This window comes from Tupaia chinensis, unplaced genomic scaffold (assembly GCF_000334495.1).
Source record: "Tupaia chinensis unplaced genomic scaffold, TupChi_1.0 Scaffold000066_1, whole genome shotgun sequence".
Lineage (NCBI taxonomy): Eukaryota > Metazoa > Chordata > Mammalia > Scandentia > Tupaiidae > Tupaia > Tupaia belangeri.
In genome coordinates, this window is record NW_006159525.1 from 4370930 (window position 1) to 4390609 (window position 19680).

General features: G+C 46.6%; 1 protein-coding gene across 2 annotated transcripts in view; it reads right to left on the bottom strand.

Moving 5' to 3' along the window:
* Window positions 1-545: 545 nt before the first annotated feature.
* Window positions 546-19680, bottom strand: part of DOK5 (docking protein 5) — a 169300-nt gene continuing 150165 nt past the window's right edge. The window contains exons 7-8 of one of the 2 annotated variants that reach the window (XM_006141894.2): window positions 7765-7885; window positions 546-1279 (exon numbers count right to left, since the gene is read on the bottom strand). In XM_006141894.2, coding sequence (XP_006141956.1) covers window positions 1215-1279; window positions 7765-7885 — 186 coding nt within the window. In that variant the 3' untranslated portion in view covers window positions 546-1214. The remainder of the gene's footprint in view (window positions 1280-7764; window positions 7886-19680) is intronic. The other variant, XM_014582300.2, reaches the window with a different exon arrangement.

Consider the following 19680-nt stretch of genomic DNA (forward strand, 5'->3'; position numbering starts at 1 on the left):
TTTTGGAGAGGTTTTGCTATAGGGCGCGTGCGCTTGTCAGAACGCCAGAGAGAGACAGAGAGACAGAAAGCGAGAAATTATCTCCCATGGGGGATGGCCATACCACAATCCCTTCTCCTCCATTCTCCTCTGGGGATCTTGGGCATGCACGCATACATGCCCGGCATGAGTTTAAGCCATCGGGTCTGGGACTTGAACCATGGTCGATGACATGGGAGTCTAGTGACACAGCCATTCCGCCAACTGCTGGTCTCCCATAATTGCAGCTTTAATTGCTTGTCATATTAATCTGGAATTAACGTCCTGGGCAATAGGGCTTGTGTCTTTTCAGCTCGGTGTACCTGGATTCCAGTGCCTGGAGCGCATAGATCTTCAGTATAGACCAGCTTAAAGAAAGAATGGGGAAATGCATCAATGGTTGGATTTAAATCAAATGCAACTCCAAACCATGCTCAGTGCTCAGGAGCAAAATCTTCACACACCCTTCAAAACTACTGAAGATAGAGAGAAAATCACGTTGCCGAAAACCAAAGGCCATATGGGTGAAGAATAATCTTTTATTTTGCTTTTATGAAGGTACTCCAAACAAAATAAAGGCTTTAAAAAAGGGTGGGGCACAGATCTGAGAGCATCTGAGAAGAAAACCGCAACCCTGTAAACAATACTAACGGGTCCTTGGAAAGGGCGTTTCTGAACATTGTGGGTGAGGCAAAGACTGATTTAACTAATTGGTAATATAATCCAATACCATCTCCAGTAGTTAGCCAGCACTACAGTACTAGTAACTGAGGAATACGGTGTAAACAAGTGACAAATAATTCAGAGTCATTTTATTGTCGATTCTGACCATCATACAATTGAAACACTGAGAAGGAAAAAAATCACAAGAACCACAAAAATCAGAGAAGGGCAAGGGACATGGTATCTACAATAGAAAATCATTGTGTGGCATTGACTCCTCTCTGTCCAGCTGTAAAAGAGGAAACAAAAAGTACCTGTAGAGCATGTTCAGATTATGCTGAGACTTAAAAAACAAAAAAGAAGAAGAAGAAAGAAATTGTATTGCAAAACTTCCCAGTGACCGCACAATGAAGCCAGGACGCGTAGCTGCTTCTCTCCGTCATGGCTTCCCTCGCTGCCATCCTGGGACCTCCTACGTGGCTCTGTGGCTGGCATGTCACAGGAGGTGTGGTCACAATTCTTGGCAGTTCCTGTCAGTGCTCAGATCGGTAGGCAGGAAAAGTCTCTGTCCGATGAAGCTTCAGAGGGCTGGTGACATCTTTCCAAAAGGAATATTTAAAAGCAATCATTACATTGCAAGAAATCTCACAAATTAGTGACAGGTTTCCATAGAACACAGTAAGTAACGTACTCACCACACAGGAGTTTTTTCCAAAGGCCACGCACAGTGCTATGCAAATAAGAGTCAGGAGAGACTCAGGGATTAACATATCCTTTGCGTGGGACATATATTTGCACTGCACTGGGGCCAGTCCATCCGCAGGTGGCTTTTTGTTTTTGTTTTTGCTTAATTTTTCATCTGCAGCGACCCCTATGGGCAGTGGATTTAGGGAAGATGAGGTGGAAACTGGCCCATGGATACTCTGAAAACCTTACATCCTAAAATTTAGTTGGCCTTGTTTTATTTTAGGTTTAGGTTCCAAACCAAGCAAAATCAAAAAGGTGACACGCTAGGCCACCATTTGACTCCTTTATGTCATGACAGAGGGGTTGGCTAACTTGTGGCACGAAGGGTCAAAAGCAAAGCATTTTAGGTTTTGCAGCCCGCATGGTTTCATCGTCAACTATTCCGTGCTGCTGTGGGTGGCACAAGGGCAGCCAGTTAATATATAGTGAATGGGGGCCAACTGGTGTGGTGGCTAAGGCGCTGGATTCCCATATGGCTGACTGTGGTTCGAATCCTAGACCTGGCAGCTTGAAAATCACAACAAACAGGTAAATAAATAAATGTTTAAATATACAAAAAAAGGACATAAATCAATGTATAAATAGATATATACATAATGAATGGGTGTGTGTGTTCCAATAAAACTTCCTTTATTTATTAGGTTTTTGCTGTGTGGCACATGCACTCACCAGAGAAAGACAGAGAGAGAGGGAACGTGAGGAAGCGCCCTGCTGCAGGGTGACGGCCATGCAGCAATCACTTCTCCATTCCCCTCTCGGGATTTCAGGCCTACGTGCACATGCGCCCAGTGTGTCTTACAAACCACCACATCCGGGACTTGAACTGCACCATAGCTGTGTGGGATCCAGTTGCCTTGACCACTATGCCACCAGCTTACCCCCTATAACATCTTATTAGTGAACACAGACAGCAGCCTGAATTTGTCCCACAAGCCAGTTTGCCAGTCCCTGCGGACATACTCCCTTGGTTTTATAAAAACGAGAAGTTTTACTGCCATCTGCTGGCTAGGTTACCATCGGCCACCATCCACAGTGTGCACCTGCTGTGTGAAGCACTCAGACCCAGTGGAGGAAGACCTGCACAACTGAGTACGGCTGCATCAGGGACTAAACGTGGGGGCCAAGCGGGACTAAGGTGCGGGGAGACAGGGCTGGGGCTCGTGGAGCACACACGCCCACCTGCAGCATTCGGCCCCACTAGCTTCAAACACCAGACCGACTGAGGGCTCACGGTGCCATGTGGCCCTCACGCCTTAAGCTTATGCTCGCTTATGGTGTCACAGACGGTCTGACCAGTCAGACCTCCATCGGACTTCCATCTGATCTTCCTACCAGAAGCGTGAACTTGGGCAAAAAAAACTAACGTTGGCCTCATTTCCCACTTTCACAGAATCATTGAAGAATAAAAGAAACGGAAAGAGAAGTCAAGTTACTATGGTCACAACACCAAAACAAAAACAGATAAAAAGAAAATCATAGATTCAGATATTAATGAGCCTCAAATCTGAACCAAAAAAAAAAAAAAAGACATACGTGGTCGCCCAGCCCTGGCACACAGTAGTAATGATCGTTATTAGCGAAGTCTTAAATATCAAACACCCCAAATGACTAGAGATCCTTTCTTCCAAACTCCTGGCCAGTTTGAAGGTATTCTTTCCTCTTTCTGGTGCACACACAAACACACGTCAAGAAATTATACTAATGGGTTTTATTTTTACTATAAGCAAAAATCCATGTGTATCTTTATTACAGTTCGATAAAAACTTCCTGCAGGGGGCAGCCAGAACATAAATAGTGTTCACACAAAGTTCAAATCTTCAGTTACCAGCCAAACCCTCGCCTGTACCTTCCACTCGAGCTCTTTAAACTCCTATCAGTTTGCAAGAGAAGTGATAGCGTTCACCGGAGCTCAAGTCACAGTGACAACCCTGTCGGCCCCTATCAGGCTGCCCAACGGAATCTTTCCAGCGCAGCTGGAATAGTGCACTTAGCTTAAGGCCAGGGATGGACTGAAAAGCTCTCCAGGTACTCTCACACGGCTGCAGTCCACACGCAGGTCGTATGTGGGCACTGGCCTGTGGACCCCGTGGGGCCTGGGGCCTGCTCTCTGGGCTGCACTGGCTCATAAACCATTTGGAACTGCTCGTCAATATTTAAATAACTGCAGGCTCCCCACAAAGATGTCGCCCCCAAGAGATCGATTTCCCGGTTCACTTAAAAACTGGAAGGCGAAACTGACCCTGAACCCCACCCCCCACAGTGTGACCGCTGCCCTCTACCGATTCTCCAGGACCTCCTGCACCCCGTTCCCAGCCGGCTTCGACCACAGCACGTCCTGCCTAGACCTTGCAGACATGTGAGTCTGAGCCCATGGCTAGTCGGCCAACCTCTCCCACATGCTCAGACCTTCATCTATGACGTCTGTCTTAATTGTGTGCGTGACCGTGTTAGAATGAATGTTGAAAAGACCATGTTAACTTCTGTATGGTAGCCGCTTGCTCCAAGAATCCTTCATCCTTCAAGTAACTATGTAAATTGCAGGGGCTGGGAACAATCCTCTGGGACATCTCACCCTCGGGGCTTATGTCTTTGGGTCACCAGCATAAGCAGGCTGTCCTCCCACAGGCCAGGCCACATGAGAATAAAAACGCTCTGGTCTAGGAGTCAGACCTGGAGTTCTCCACTCTAAGCACTTCTCTTCCACTATGACATGGACCAGATCTGCAATTAAACAGGGCTGCTTATTGACTGTGATTCCCCATTCGATCATGAGATTCCCAAGGGGCGAAGCTCGCCTGCCTAGCAGCCCAGTCTGTGTCCACGCCTGAGCACACGTGGCTTCAGACAGATGCTCAATAGACATTGATCAGGTAAATTAACGAGTAGAAGAATGAACAGAGAAATGAAAACCTTAAAACCCTAACTACAATGCTGGACACATTACTAACCCTTCAAATCCTCATTTTTTTTTTTAAGAGAGATTTTTGGTGACAAGGTGTGTGTGCTCACCAGAGAGACAGAAAGTGAGAAATCACCCCCCAGGGGGATGGCCACACCATAATCCCTTTCCTTCCCTTCTCCTCTTGGAATCTTGGGCATGCACACACACACGCCTGGCCTGACTTTTAAGCCGCTGGATCCAGGACTCGAAACACCGTCAACTATGTGGGAATCCAGGCACGTAACCATTAATGCCATCTGCTGCTCCCCAAATCCTCACTTTGTAAATAGCAAGTGAGAATAAAGTGCTCTCTCAGGTAGCTGTTTTGAGATCTAAGTGAGATCTAAGCACCTGATGCAAAAGCTGGTGCACAGTAGGTCTTCAGAAAGGGTCATTTTTAACAAGACATGGATTAAACAGCTTGTATCCTTTATAAGGATGAAACTCATGGTTTTGGCGCTTTGTTGGTGGTACATTCACATTTGTTCATATTTTTAAAAAGAAAGTAGAGGAGGGCTTTCGTGCTCAAATCAACTTGCACAACTTTGATTTAAACAAGATGAATTTCTTCCAGTTTTCATGATAAACCTCCTTCACATGTTGACTCAGCATCTGCCTAATCAGAGAAGAGAATCTTTACAAGAAGACTGGAAAACGGAGTGCGAGAAGGTTGAAGGTAGATTAAACACGTCCTAGTGACTCTGGCATGTGTCAAAACCAACACCTCCTTTGCCCCCAACCAAAAGCAGTCATGAAATGACAACTCCAAAATGAACCAGCAGATGGCTCTCGAGGACTAAATTTGCGGAGGAGCTATCCTCTCAAACCTATTTGATAAACACTCGCAGAAGTGTTGGTATGATTTCCAAGATTAACCTCCAGATCTGCCAGAAAAAGTCAGCCTGAAATCCACCAAGTGGCTAAATGGGCCAGGAGAATCGGAACCCATAAACACCAGCAAAAAAGGCGCCCACTCAGAGTCTCCATGCAATTGACTTTTCCCAATCCTGTTTTCCCCTAGGAGGGGGAGGAGGGACTGGAGGCAGGTGTGTAGGTGACGAGTAGATCAACTCTGTTCTCCCGTTTACCTGTATAAGAGGCTGTCTCTGAGAAGTAGGGTCATTTCAGGTAGGTGGTGACATTTTACACCGTCTATAATTCTTGATTGTTTATCAGAAAGGTGTAAGTGGATTGGCCATGGTGGTGCTGGCAGCAGGGTGCCATTGCCCAGTACTGAAGCCACGTGGGCAGCTGGGTTCAGATCCTGGGTTGACCTGGACACACCTAGTACACACATGTACCCACGGCCATCCTGGCTAGCTGGGAGACTGTGGAAGAAAGATGGAGTGACCCAGCACTGTCAAGGGTACCTGACTTTCTCTCTTTCTCTATCAATAAATATTGAGCCATCCAAAAAGTCATGATTTGTTTCCTATGCTTTTCTATGCAAAAATGCATCATTTTTCCAATGACCCAATAAAGTAAAATTTTTTTAAAAGTATGGCCAGTGGCTATAATGGTGTAAAGATAGTAAAACATATGTTCTTTTAAAACAATAAATGTATTTAAGAAGAAACTGAATAAATGTGAATAAGTGTCTAAGTGGCATATATATATATATATATATATATATATATAAAATATATATATACACACACACACACACACACACACACACCAGAGAGATGGAAACAGGTAATACCAGTCAAATTCCAGAGAAATGTCTGCAGGCACAGTACGAATAAATGGCATCTGTGACAAGCAGAACTAATCCAGTCTCCACTCAGCTACTCATCCAGGCCCTCGGGATCAATTTTTGCAGCATCTGCTATGTGCCAGGCTCTCTGCTGGCGAATAGGACACAGAGTCATAAAAGCTGAATGCATAGACCCTCTGTGCCTTCTCAATGTCATATAGTCTGTCAACAAACACTCGTGGGACGGGTACACCATGCCAGACACTGTGGTTAAAGTGATAACGGTTAAAAGGAGGCATGGTTTTCTCGCCCTCCTAAACATTTTTGCTCGCTGGAAGGGGGATCCAGGAGCTAAGGGGCCACATGACTGGATATGAAATGATGACTAGGATGAGGCCCATGGAAGAGGGGTCCCCATCTTATCTCCTGAGCGCACATAATCAGAGTCCACACTCGCTATAAGAAGCCTGGAGAGCTTCCTGGGAGTCTAAGAGGCAGAGGTGAGACCTGGAGTTGAGCAGGCGTTTTGGGCTTTTTTGGGGGGGAGAAGGGTGCCAAAAAATTCCTCAATAAGAACCCCATATACATTTGTCTGTTTATATATAAATTAAATATGTACCAGCCACTCTCATGTACTGTAAATTGTTAAAAGACACTTTTTAAATTTATTTTTTTAATTTAAAAGAAATTTTAAAGAATTATTTAATTTATATATTCATTCATTTATTTTAATTTGACCAGAGAGATGGGGGAGGGGGTGAGAAAGCAAGCCACCAGGTGAAGGACTCAAACTGCTGTCAGCCATGTGGGAGTGTCCAGTACCTTAACCACCATGCCACCTGCTGGTCCCAAAATGTTAAAAAATACTTTTAAAAGAATAATTTTAAAAAGGGCTTTTTTTTTTGTTTCGTTTGTTTGTTTTTTAGATAAGGTCTGATAGATCACAGTCCTCCTGCCTTAGCCTCCCCAGTAGCTGGGACCACAGCCACACGCCATCATACTTGGCTTTTAGGGTGGGCAGAGAATTGAACCTTGGCCTCCCACTGGCCTCAGCCTGCTGAGCAGAGAAATCAAGCCGCATGTGATCCCAGTTGAGCCTGAAGGGGAATTTTTAATTGTCCCCCTTGTTGTCTCCCCAGGGGGCTCTTTTGTGTCTGCTTCAGAAACCACTTTCCTGGAAGAAGGGCTTACAGGATTTGCTAAGGACCACACAGTCGAACCATGATCCCCCAGAACAGGGGCTCCTAACTGAGAATTACCCGGAGGGCCTGTTCACACAGGTGCTGGCCCTGCCCTCAGAGTTCCTGAGCCCGTGGGTCGGGGAGGAGTCCAAAAGTACATTTCTAGCTGGTTCCCCAGCACTGCTGATGGCATTAGTCCTGGGTCCAGCAGGAACCAGGGCCTGGCCCAGTCCATGGGTACGGGTAAAATAGTGCTCAGTCTCACCCCACACGGTAGGATCCTGAACCTCTGGGGATAGCAGCCCAGGACTCTGTGATAGATGCACATAGGTGAGAACCAGGGCTCTGAGATTAAATACCTCCCCCAGCTGAGAAGTTGGAGGGGGCCCTAGCCTTGGGAGAAACGAGACTAACCAATGCGGCCGGGCGATGGCATGAGCCCCAGCCCCTCCTCAGGCCCAGGGAGGGTCCACACCCACCGCCCCAGGCGCCCACTGCCCCTGGTGGCCTGCACTCACCTTGCAGGCGGTAGAGCTGTCCCGTGCTATGCTGCCGTGTGATGTGCTGCCAGTAGGCGCTGCGGGGCAGGGGCACCATGGTGCTCAGCGAGGCGGCCCGCTCACTCATCTTCATCTGGAGCTGCAAAAAAGTCGTGTGTCAGCAAGGCTGGGACTGTGGGGCAAGGGCTGAGCAGGGTCCAGGGGAGCAGAGACCCACAGAGCTGGGTGAACTGCAAACCAGGGAGTCCCTCGGGTGCTGGACAGCATCTGAGTTTGCTTAAGGCACCCTTTCTTCCCCCTGCAGCGGGCTCTCCTTTGAAAGGAGAATTCCCCTCCAGCTCAATGCAGTCTCTCTAGTCCTGAGGGACCTCACACAGATTCTGGAGTCGGGCCAGTGACCCATGTAGGACCAGTACTTCACAATCCATTAGAACTGTAGTGGAAGACTGTCGAGGCAAGCGAAGGTGTGCTCTATCTCTAGGGCCTGCAGTATTTCCAGACGCATGGCAGGTGTGCGAGAAATACTTGAGTGAGTGGGCATTTTTGCAGGGCTGCTCAGAGGAGGTGGGATAGGGCTAGAGCCTTTCAGAATAAGGAAGGGAGAACGCAACAGCATGGACGATATCCAGAAGAAAACAGCCAGGAAAGGACAGGGAGACCTCGACACGCTTCACAAGACCTTGGGCCACCTGAACCCAGAGATCGGGCAGAGCCTTTCAACTTTTCTCTCTCTCTTTTTTTTTTTTTTTTTTGGTATTTTCTTCCTTTCTCTTTCTTTCTTTCCTTTTTTCTTTCTCCATTTTTTAGCATTATTCACACATTAAATTGCTATACATCATTTAGATTGTGAAGAGACTTTAATTTTTACCAGCCAATATTTCCTTCGTTTAAATTGGCTCTATCGTGGCTCTGTCTCTAGCTTTAGAAAAAACCCTGTCCACTTGAACGAGTGCGTCGTGTTGACTGGTTCTTGTTCCAGATATTGAGGAAGGAATCAGAGGCATCGAAGATGTCTCTGAAGACACAGCCCGAGTCCCCAGGCTGTAGGAGCAGCCCTTATCCACCCCCTCAGCTGAGTGTGGACACAATCATGATATAGTTTTATTAGGCCACTGCATAGAAAGCGACAGCTTGCCTTAGTCACCAGGCCATGGGCTGGCCTAATGTACCTACCTCTTAAAATTACGCACTCTCAGACCAGCCAGTAGCTTGGTGGCTAAGGTGGCTGGATCCCACATAGCTAACTACATGGTTCATGTCCCAGACCAGGCGGCTTGAGAAACACACCAAGTGCATGTGTCGTGCGCCCCAGATCCCAAATGGAGCAACAAAGGCGAAGGGACAGAGGTGTGACCATCCCCATAGGGATTGCTTCCTCACTCTCACTCTCTCCCTGTCTCTGTTCTCTCTGGCGAGCACACATGCCACACTTGCAAACACATAGGTTTGTGCAACAAATTCACTATGCTATTTACAACCTGGGAAAACTGGGTGCGACATAGGTATCCCTCAGTCGAGGCCTGGATAATTGCATGTTGACACGATGCAATGCTTGGGCACTGTCAGGGCGAAGATGCAAGATTTGCATAAAGGGAAAAGAGAGCACTTACATATCGCAGCATGAGGGAAACAGCGAGCTGCAGACTATCATACCTAGTGAAAGGCCATTTCAGCTGCTTACATGAAAAACGTTGGTACTAAGTGCCTCCTACTTGGGCTGTAGAAGAGATCTGAGAACTCAGACCTGCTTAGCCTTGCCTGGCACAGCACAGGTCCAGGACAAAATGAAGATGATGACAATGACAATAGTGACTGTGAACTGCAATGCCCATGTAAAAGTGTGTGATTGTGTGCGTGTGTGCATGCATGTGTGCGTGCAGGTGTGTGCATATGTGTTTGAAGAAAAGCCTCTATGTATCTCAGCACAGTAGTTTCAGGAATCATAGCTGTACACTCACTCAGTAAAGCCAAAATAACTTAAGGCTTCATACCCTGGAGACCAAAACTCATTGTAGTTGATGAGATTCAACCTGAAAAAAAAGATAACCATCCACTCAAAAGATCATTTCATTTATATACATTGCATTTATATTCATTCCATTGGATTTCGTCTTCTATCGTGATAGCACAATGACCAACACCTGCCCCCAGGTGGCATTGCCAAGCTCTAGGTTTCCCGGAGACAGTTCTTCCTAAGAACGTCCTCAGAGATCAAAAGTTCAAAAAGCTGAGAAACAATAAGCTAGCGGAAAAGTTCTATGACTATTTCTGAACACAGGAAAGTCGCAAAAAGAAAGAAACCTATTTACCAGTGACTTCTGGTGACATTCAAGCTCACTGGTAAGAAATGTAAGGAAAAGAACTGAATATAGAAGTCCTGGTCATTTGATTTCTTTAATACAAGAAAATTATTTTAATATAATAAAAAAGTTAATATAAAGTGAACATTTGGGGAATAGTGGCCACTTCAAATTACCCAGTAATTTACTGCAAATATAGTTAGGTGGCCCTGCATGATTGACTGTATTTTTAGAAAGCTTATTTAGGAACAAGAATGAGATGACACCCATGCCTGTTTTGTGGAGAACAGTACAAAGCATGGCTGTCAATTTTCCTCCTTAACTCTTGAAAAAAAATACCAAATTTTATAAAAAGAGCATTTTAATTGTCTGTGTAGAAAAAAAATGACTTAAAGAAGCCTTCTCAGTTAACTCTGCAGAGGCTGAGCAGATCCAGCAGTCACCTGATGAGGAGTCAAGGAGGGAAAAGTCCCCTCATTCTGTATTTCGACATGCCATGAATCCTTGAGACCAACAACCAACGAGGGTGAAGTCAACATTGCTGTGCAGACCACTGGTGGAAATAGAAATTAGCATCCTTTTATGGAGGAGTTAAAATTGGGTAGCCCCGAGTCTCTGGAAGGAAGAATTATAGGCTTTCATCTTCTTTAAAAACCTTACACAGTTTTATATAGTTGGGCTTCTTTCACAATAAACAATACATTCACATGAAGAAGTAACAGTAAAAACTACCCACAACTACAGAATTGTAAAGTGTGGGCATTTCTGCTGTAACATGACACTGACATTCCTGAAAAGCCTCCTCCTCACAGTCCTGGGAAAAGTCAGGATACAGGAAGATGACTAGAAACACCCATTTACAACCCAAGTCACTGTTATCTCAGGGGATGCTCGGACAGCTCACAAAGACTGGAGGTGTACTAGCCATTACAGAAAAGGCAGGAAAACAGTTGGCTGGAAGTGCTGGCTTGAGGAAGTCCGGTGACAGAGGTGGAAGAAGGGCTCATCCCGAAAGGCGGGCACTGGTGGATGTGCGGGCACAGAGCCGGAGCTGAGCAAGGCCGGACAGACGGGCACATGCTGGGCAGGGATGGGCATGTGGTCAGCACTATCTTCTTGCACTGGAGCTGAAAGAGGCCCTGCCTCTACAGTAGCTTATTGAGGGCTCCTTCCTTTCCAGCTGAAGGTTACAATCCCACTCCCAGGCTAAGTCAGGGCAAGCTTACTTAGGATCCAAGACAACTTCAATATCGTACGGAACCTTTCTCCAAGTACCCAATGCATCTGAGCTCAGGGGGAACGCAGACATGGTGTGATGGTGGAACACATTTACCCCACAAATCCTACTCCAAACATGCCCTGAAGCTCCATAAAGAGTAACAACAAATCACACACCATCCATGATGTTTCCTGCCAGTGTCAGAACGTAGCAGAACCGTGGAGTGTCAGAGCTGAAAGACCATGGGGAGCATCCCGTGCAGCCTCCTGAGTTACCCAGCCGAGAAACTCAGTGCCAGACTCCTTAGAACAAGGTGCTTCCATAGCACTGCTGTCTCTGCAGTCTGGGTGCTCACCTCAACCTAAACCACAGAGCCAGCCACTTCCAAGCACATCTGCTCAAGCCTGAAAGCTCCCTCTCTCCTCTGGTGAACACCTACTTGCCTTCTGGAGTCAGCTCAAGGATCACCTCCTCTAGATTCTCTCCTCCTGGTGCTTCTCCTTCAGTGGGATCAGCAGCTCCTACCAGCTCGCTCACAGCCCTGTTCTTACTCTGACCATCTCCCTCTTCTGGGAGGCCACCAAACCTAGCCTTCCTCCTGCAAGTCAACCGTAACTCCTCAAACATGGGAATTTATCCTTTATCCGTATCTCCAGCACCTAACTAGGGCATCCAGAGGTTTAGGCAATGTGGAATGAATGAATGAAGAAACCTAGTCAATGCTTTCCAGAGTAACAGGGAATAGTTTTCAGAAATAAATCCTCATCAACCCTGCAAATTAGAAACACTGTGAGCCCAAGCCCAGATTCACACTGAAACTTAGGTTCAGGTTAAACGAACAGCTGTGGCCGGCTGTGGAGGACGTGTTAATAAGACTGCTTGGGCCCATTTGCCACTCAAGTGATGAGCAGAAAGAAGCAGGGCCTCAGGGAAGACCTGCTTCTGTGGGTGGATCCTGCAGGATAGCCCAGAGCAGGGAGCTGAGCTCTACCACTTCTTCATTCTGTTAGCAGAGTTCATTCACGATCTTACCGGGGAAGAAAGATGGAAGAAAGAAAGACCAGGCCTCCTGAAAGTCAAAGAAATGCTTTCATTTTTTTTTTTTTAAGAGGTTTTTGTTTTAGGGCATGTGAGCTAGCCAGAGAGAGAGACAATGATAGCAAGATGGAAAGTGAGAAATCACTCCCGAGGGGGAATGGCCACACCCCAATCCCTTCTCCTCCATTCTCCTCCTGAGACCTTGGGCACACATGTACACATGCCTGGTGTGAGTTTCAAGCCACTGGGTTCAGATTCAAACTGTGGTCAGCCGTGTGTGAGTCCAGGGATGTAACCACTGCGCCATCTGCTGGTCCCAAGAAATGCCTTCTTCAGCACCCAAATTTTCTCCTAAACAGCAGGGATGTATTTGAGTCTCCTCCTAACTCAACCTGAGTGAATTCTGATGCTTCCGGGAGGCATGAAATGCTCAAAGTGATCAAGCAACCTATGCAACTAGTGGGGTTCTGAATGCACAGAACATGGATGGCTTCTGGGGGAGGATGACCACGGAGCAGGGGACCCAGGTTATAATTTAAGTTCTGCTCTATGTGGGCTGTCTGGGCTTGGAGGCCTCATTTCTTTTCTTTTCAGTTTGTAAGAGGGTATATGTACTCCTAGCAGAAAGACAGAGGGAGAAAGCAAGCCCCATGCGGGAGGGTCATTCTGCAATTCCTTCTCCATTTTTCCCACCTATCGGGATTCTGAGCATGTGCCCAGCATGTTTTTCAAAGCGCTGGGTCTGGGACTTAAACAGTTTAGTCAATCATGTGGGATCTAGCCATCTCACCAACACATCACAAGCTGGCCCAAATGTTTCCTTTCTCATGGAACTGAGAGAGAGACAATAAAGCTGTCATAAGTTAATACGAACAAGAACAAACATCAGATTGCCATTAAAAAAAAAAAAAGATGAAGCTCTAATGCACACAGAAACATGTGTGAACCTGAAACACTGTGTTAGGTGAAAGAAGCTGATCACAGAAGACTGTCTATTACACTATTCCACATATGTGAAATATACACAATAGCGGCTGTCTGGGGGGCGGGGGGACAGATCAGTGGTTGCCTGGGCCGAGGGTGAAGGCTCAAGGAGTTAGGGGTTTTTTAGAGTCATGCACATGCTCTGGAATCCTCATGGTTTCCCAACCCTGAATGTGGTAAAACATTCAATTACACAATTGAAAGGGTCCATGCGTATAGCAAGGTATACCTGGTATGTTCATATGTTGATAAAGTCATGAGGAATAAAATCAGACAGATGTGTACGAGGGCTATTTAAAAAGGGTGAAATGGTAAGTTAGTGAGTGGCTACTTCTGGTCAAACTATCCCAAGGGAAATGGCATGACTGAGGCCAGAGCGCCAGCTGCTGAGGCTGGTCCTCTATCAACATCATCTTTGACAGCACCACGGCATCCTCGGAAGAACTTTTCAGTACTCATCGGGAGGGAAAGGCTGATCGTCAGAGTCCTTCCCTCCTAAGGATGAGAAAAATCGTATCAACAACCCTCTTGGGAGAGAAAAAGAATTCTAACGACTGGACTACTATGTGTAGCTTGTCTGTGGGAAGGAAAGCAACTGTCCCCCACATCAGCCAACCACGTTTTTGTCCTGTCTTCTTCATGTGGTTTGGCGGAGGCTTACTCGTGACTGGTGTACCTTTTTTTATGAGTCTGACACCAGGAGTGCAGAGCAGAGGGTCTTAGCCTCAATACCACACCATATTGTCCTCTGAATCCAACTGTTTCTAAGGCAGCCATGGCGTTTTCCGAAGATGAACAGCACAACAGGACGAGATTGTCTGTTGCTACTGTCACCCATGTGTCCCACAAGCCGTCTGAGCCATCCAGAAACAAGCACCCATCATTGCAATGGCAAACAGACCAGGACCTCCAGACCTAGTTCTGTCCTCAGCACAAGCTCCCACCAGCTTATTCCCTGAAGTAACTCCTTGAGGCCCTGCCTTAATAATTTTACAAATGCAAATCATATCACACTTTTCCATTCATTCAAACTGGGCCCTGAAGGGGACAAGGACATTGCTTTGACAATAAGACAGCTATGAGTCAGAAGCCACACCCACGCCTGAATATCTTCTCAACCTGAGAAACTTCAAATTTCATCCACATCTGATAATATCCTTGGTTTAAGGAAATATATTTAAATCAACTGATTTTCTATGGATATTTTAAGCACACAGTGTGGGCAAGGTTGAGTCACAAGGGACAATTCAGACCAAGACAGAAAGGATAATGCTGGGCTCTAAAGGAAACCAGCATCTGAGTATCTCGCTTGTTCTACTCAAAGCTCCTCTAAACTCTGACTCGGCCTTCAGCAAACTCCCCTCCACATTCAAGGCCATTTTCTAGGTGGCCTCCTGAACACCGTCTCAGGTTCTGCTGACTCAGTCACCTGTGAAAACAGACTCCACCCAGGCTCTTTGATACCTGGGCTGATGGTTCTCCAACATCACCAATCAGAAGAGTCACCAGGAGGGCTCATTAAAATGCAGACCTCTGGCCCCACCCTCAGAGTTTGCATTTGGTCACAAGTTCCCAGATGATTTTTTTTTCCTCTAGGGTGCATGCACTTGCCCGGAGAGATAGAGAGACAGAGAGACAGAAAGGGAGAGATCAGGCCCCAGCGGGAATGACCATGCCGCAATCCCTTCTCCTCCAGTATCCTCTCGGGATCTTGGGCACACACGCACACGTGCGTGGTGTGAATTTAAGCCACCAGGTCTGAGATTTGAGCGAGGGTCCAGCGATGTAACCTTTCTGCCACCTGCTGGCCAGATGGTTTTGATCTCACTGATCAGAAGCCACACTTTGAAAACCACTGTCCTAAGTTGTTTACCATCTGTAGATCAGTCAATCTGGAAAAAGCCTCCTATTTGGAGGCCGAAAATCTGGGATAAAGTCTAAAGCTGCCACTCACAGCTGCATGATCTGAGGCTCCTTACTTCACCTCCCTTAGGCCTTCATAAGGCGTCAGTTAAAAAAGGGAGAAAATAGTTCCTCCGTTGCAGCCGACTTGTAGAGCATGCATAATTCATTGTGGGGTTCTAGAAATATTACCAATACGTATAATTAGCCCTATATGGTGACGCTGTGTTTAGCAAGTTTTGAAACAAGGTCATAGTAGGAACATTCACATTTTCTTTTACATCTAAGTATTTGATGTTGGACTATGTTTCTGGCTTGAGGGAAAAGCTTTAAAAAGTTTGCAGGTGACAATAAAAAAGCCATACAGAAAATCGAGTAAGTAAATATACTGAGAGAATACATTTCACCACTTGGGCCCAGTTGATATGCACTAAATTCAACGAGCAGGCACGAGGGACGGTCTCCATACAGTAAAGGCAGGCAGCAATCTGGGGGCCAGAAGAACACCAAAAAAACTCTGGGCCCTCAAATTCCACCCTCATCCCTGCCAAGAGTTTACGTTCTCCAGGAGAACTCCACCTTTAGACCTTTGGTAATATCTCTTCTGTAACCAAAAAGGGAGGAGAGGTCCATTTTTTTTTTTATTACCCATTTTTAAAGATTTACTATTAACATACCCTTTTCTCTCTCTCTCTCTCTCTCTCTCTCTCTCTCTTTTTCCATAGAGACATTTTTGCTATAGGGTGCATGTACTTTCTAGAAAGACAGAGACAGAAAGTGAGAAATCAACCCCCTCTTGGGGGGCGAGAATGGCCACACCACAATCCCCTCTCCTCCATTCTCCTCTTGGGATCTTGGACACACACACACACATGAGGCTAGTGGGAGGCTAGTGTGAGTTTAAGCTGCCAGGTCCAGGACTAGAACCATTGTCGACTATGTGAGAGTCCAGCAATGTAACTATTACGCCATCTGCTGGTTTGGTTGACATACTTTTATTATATTCAGAAAACACAGAAAAGTATGTAAAGTAGATTTGAAATCAGCCCTATCCCCATTACCCAGATAAACAAAAACAAAGGAATAAAAAGCACTTTGAATACAGTAGCGTGCTCTCCTCCAGTCTTCTCAGCGGCTCTCACCTGCACGCCCAGAGGACTGCGGCAACCACGCAGCTTATCTTGTGTCTTGGCCTCCACACCCCTGCCCTTGCCAACAGCTCCCAGAGTGATGGTTTGAAAAGCAAAGTCAGTTCATCTCACCCTTTCTCAAAACTCTCCCATGACTTTCAAACTCAGCCCAAGAACAAGGCTACCAGGTCAGATGGGACCCGGGGCAGCATTACTTGGGGACCTGCCTCCTGCTGCCCCCAAATCACCGGATCCCTGCAGATGAACATGGAACCCCATGCACTTAAGGTTCCCCCTGGATTTCTAAGGGAACAGCTGGCCCTGGAGTATGTCAAGGCTCCCGCCAAACGTTCCTCAGGTCTGAGCCTGAGAATCACTTTGCTGGAGGGACAGCCCTGGCCATTCTCTCCCGCTTACAGCTTACAGTACCATCTTCCGCAAGCAGTGGCCAGCTCTCGACAGACATTATGTGTTGACTGCCGACTGGCGATCTCCTCTCCACCAGTGGTAGTGAAGTCTTGGGGATAAAGGACGACTTCACATTCTCAGCTATCCTCCTGTTTCCTAGAATAGAGCCTTATGAAAAACAGGTATTTTTATGACTGTGGAATGAATGAACTGATTAATAAGATGTTTTGTATCTCTTAAGTCCAGCCAGTCCTTATTCAATGACCTGCTTCATGACAGCTTGGACTAAAGACCAGTTCTCTTCGCTCAGGGATCCCAATGCATCTCGTCTGGCTCGGTGCTGGGTGTAATTTATTGAGAAAAGTACATTTGCTTCATTCTTTGGGGCTCTTTCTGCTTGATGAAGCAGGTTCATTTAATCAATACAAACTGCTTTCAATGCTAATTGCTACGCTAAGTGGCAGTAACCAGTTCCTTTGGAACAGAGATGCAGATGATGTTCAACATGCTTGTAATCATCGTGGGGCAACCACGGGGTTGATGAGGAGCAAACAGTCCTTCAGAAGGTGTGCAGAGACCTGCAGGTCAGCCCTGCCCCACCCCTGCCTCCACCTGCTCATTCGGTGCATTTTCCTTGCTGTTACAGGGTGAATGACTTCTTACAATGATCTAGGTTCCTCCAGTGAGAACATTTAACAACTTACGGTTAGTCCTTGCCTCCCTAAACACATGAACCTTGTAAACGCACACTGCTAAGACACGTGTAGAGACTAGTGAGGAGTGTGGTGAGTGTCCACTAGGACCAGACTCAGGGAATCGTGCCAGAATTGACATTCTGTTCTCAGCACCATGGTGGTGCACTGAACGACCAGGCTGTGACAACTGGGAACTTGAGTGCATATAAAGGGGAACAAGGGCTGGCCAGGTAGCATGGTGATTAAGACAGCTGGATCCCACATGACTGACTGCACAGTTCAAGTCCTGGACCTGATAGATTGAAAAACGTGTGTTATCTCTGTGTGTGTGTGTGTGTGTGTGTGTGTGTGTAGAGTTCACATTTTCTCTCTCTCCTCCCTCCCTTCTGTCTCTCTCCAGCAAGCACACACACCCTGGAGCAAATCAAAATCAAATAAAATGAAATAAAAGACAAGGGATATCAGAACACGAAGTGCAGGCGATGCTCTAACTCCCGTTATCTTCCTGGCCTTTCCTTCAGGCAGTCACACCTCAGCTTTTATTCCCGGGCTCAAGAGGCCAGGTCCTCAGATTCCCATTAGAGCAGCAGCTGTAAAAGTGTGTTCCCTGGACCAATGACATCAGCGTCACCGAGCACTTATTAAAATGCAAATCCCAGTGTCCCTCCCTAGGTGACCTACACATAGAGGTGGAGCCCAGCAAGCTGTGGCCACACGAGCCCTGCAGGTGGCTCCGTGCACACCGAGGGGGCAGATGTACCGAATCTTTCTCTTTCCTCACCCATCACCTTCACCACACCACAAACACACACGTGGGACCCAGGGGCGCTCTGCTCTCTACCTCTGAAAAGTCTCTCAGGGACCAGCCGGTGGCATGGCGGTTAAACTGCTCGATTCCCACATTGGCAACCACGGTTCGAGTCTCAGACCTGGCAGCTTGAAAACCACGCCAGGTGCGTGTGCACGCATGCCCAAAATCCTGAGATGAGCATGGAGGAGAAGGCAGTGCGGTGTGGCCATTCCCCTGGGGGGTGATTTCTCACTTTCCCTCTCACTGTCTCTCTCTGGCGAGCGCCCTATGGCAAAAACCTAAAAGAGTTTCTCGAATCCGTTCCCACTGAGGCCAAGTCCAGGGCTTTATGTTTCTGCTCTGACTCTCCACGCACTAATTGTGGACCCCTGAGCCTCCATTCCCTCTTCTGTGAAATGAACCTGTTAATAAGATGAAAGTAATATGGTATTTTTGCCGCACAAGATAGCAGCATTTAAAGTTTTAAAAAGTATACCTTTCAATTTAGCAAGTCTATTCCTGACTTTAGAAAATACAGTTTAACTGAACTTAAGTTTGGAAATCTGGGAAGTAGACTTAGATGTAAGAACATATGCACAAGGACGGCCCCTGCAGTACTCTTTATTGGTGGCAAAATAGCCTGACAGTCCCAAAAAGACACTTAATACACTATGTTACATCAAGACCTTAAAATATCGGGCAGCTACTAAAAAGAATGAACAGAGCCAGCCCGTGGCATGGTGGTTACAGGGGCTGGATCCCACGTGGCCAACAGCAATTTGAGTCCCACACCCTGTGACTTGAGAAACACACCAGGCAGGTGCACATGCGTGTCCAAAATCCCGAAAGGAGGGAGATGGAGGAGAAAGGACGGCTAAGTGACCTGCATCCTCTATGGGGTGCTTTCTTACTTTCTCTCTCCCCTTTCTCTCCCCGTCTGTCTCCTTTAAGTGCACATACCTCTGGGCAAAATTAAAAAAAAAAAGAATAAAGACCAGAGTCGGTAAACTTGCGGTAGGTAGTAAGCTGAATGGTAAATGACTCTGCCGGCCAGAGAGTCTCCATCCCCAGCTACTTGACTCTGCTGTTCTGATGTTAAAGCAGATATCACAACATATGTATAACTGGAGCCCAGCTAGGTTCCAGTGAAATCTCACAAGGCCGACATGAGCCAGGCTCCACCGTAGTGTCACAGTTTTCCCACCTCTAAATTAGAGAACGGGACCTGGAGGTATTCCCTTTAGGAACTTACTATTGAATTAAAGCCAGTTTTCTGATAGGCGATAGGATCCCAATTTTATAAACTAAACGATGGCACCCTAGAGCCCATCTTTCTACATGTGTGTCTGTGTGCACGTGCAGAGAGCAATACCTACACAGGGTTATAAGGGTATACAGCAAAATGTGGGGAGATGCACACAGACATCAAGGTTTAGGAGGTGCTAATAAAAGACAGGAAAGGGAAAGA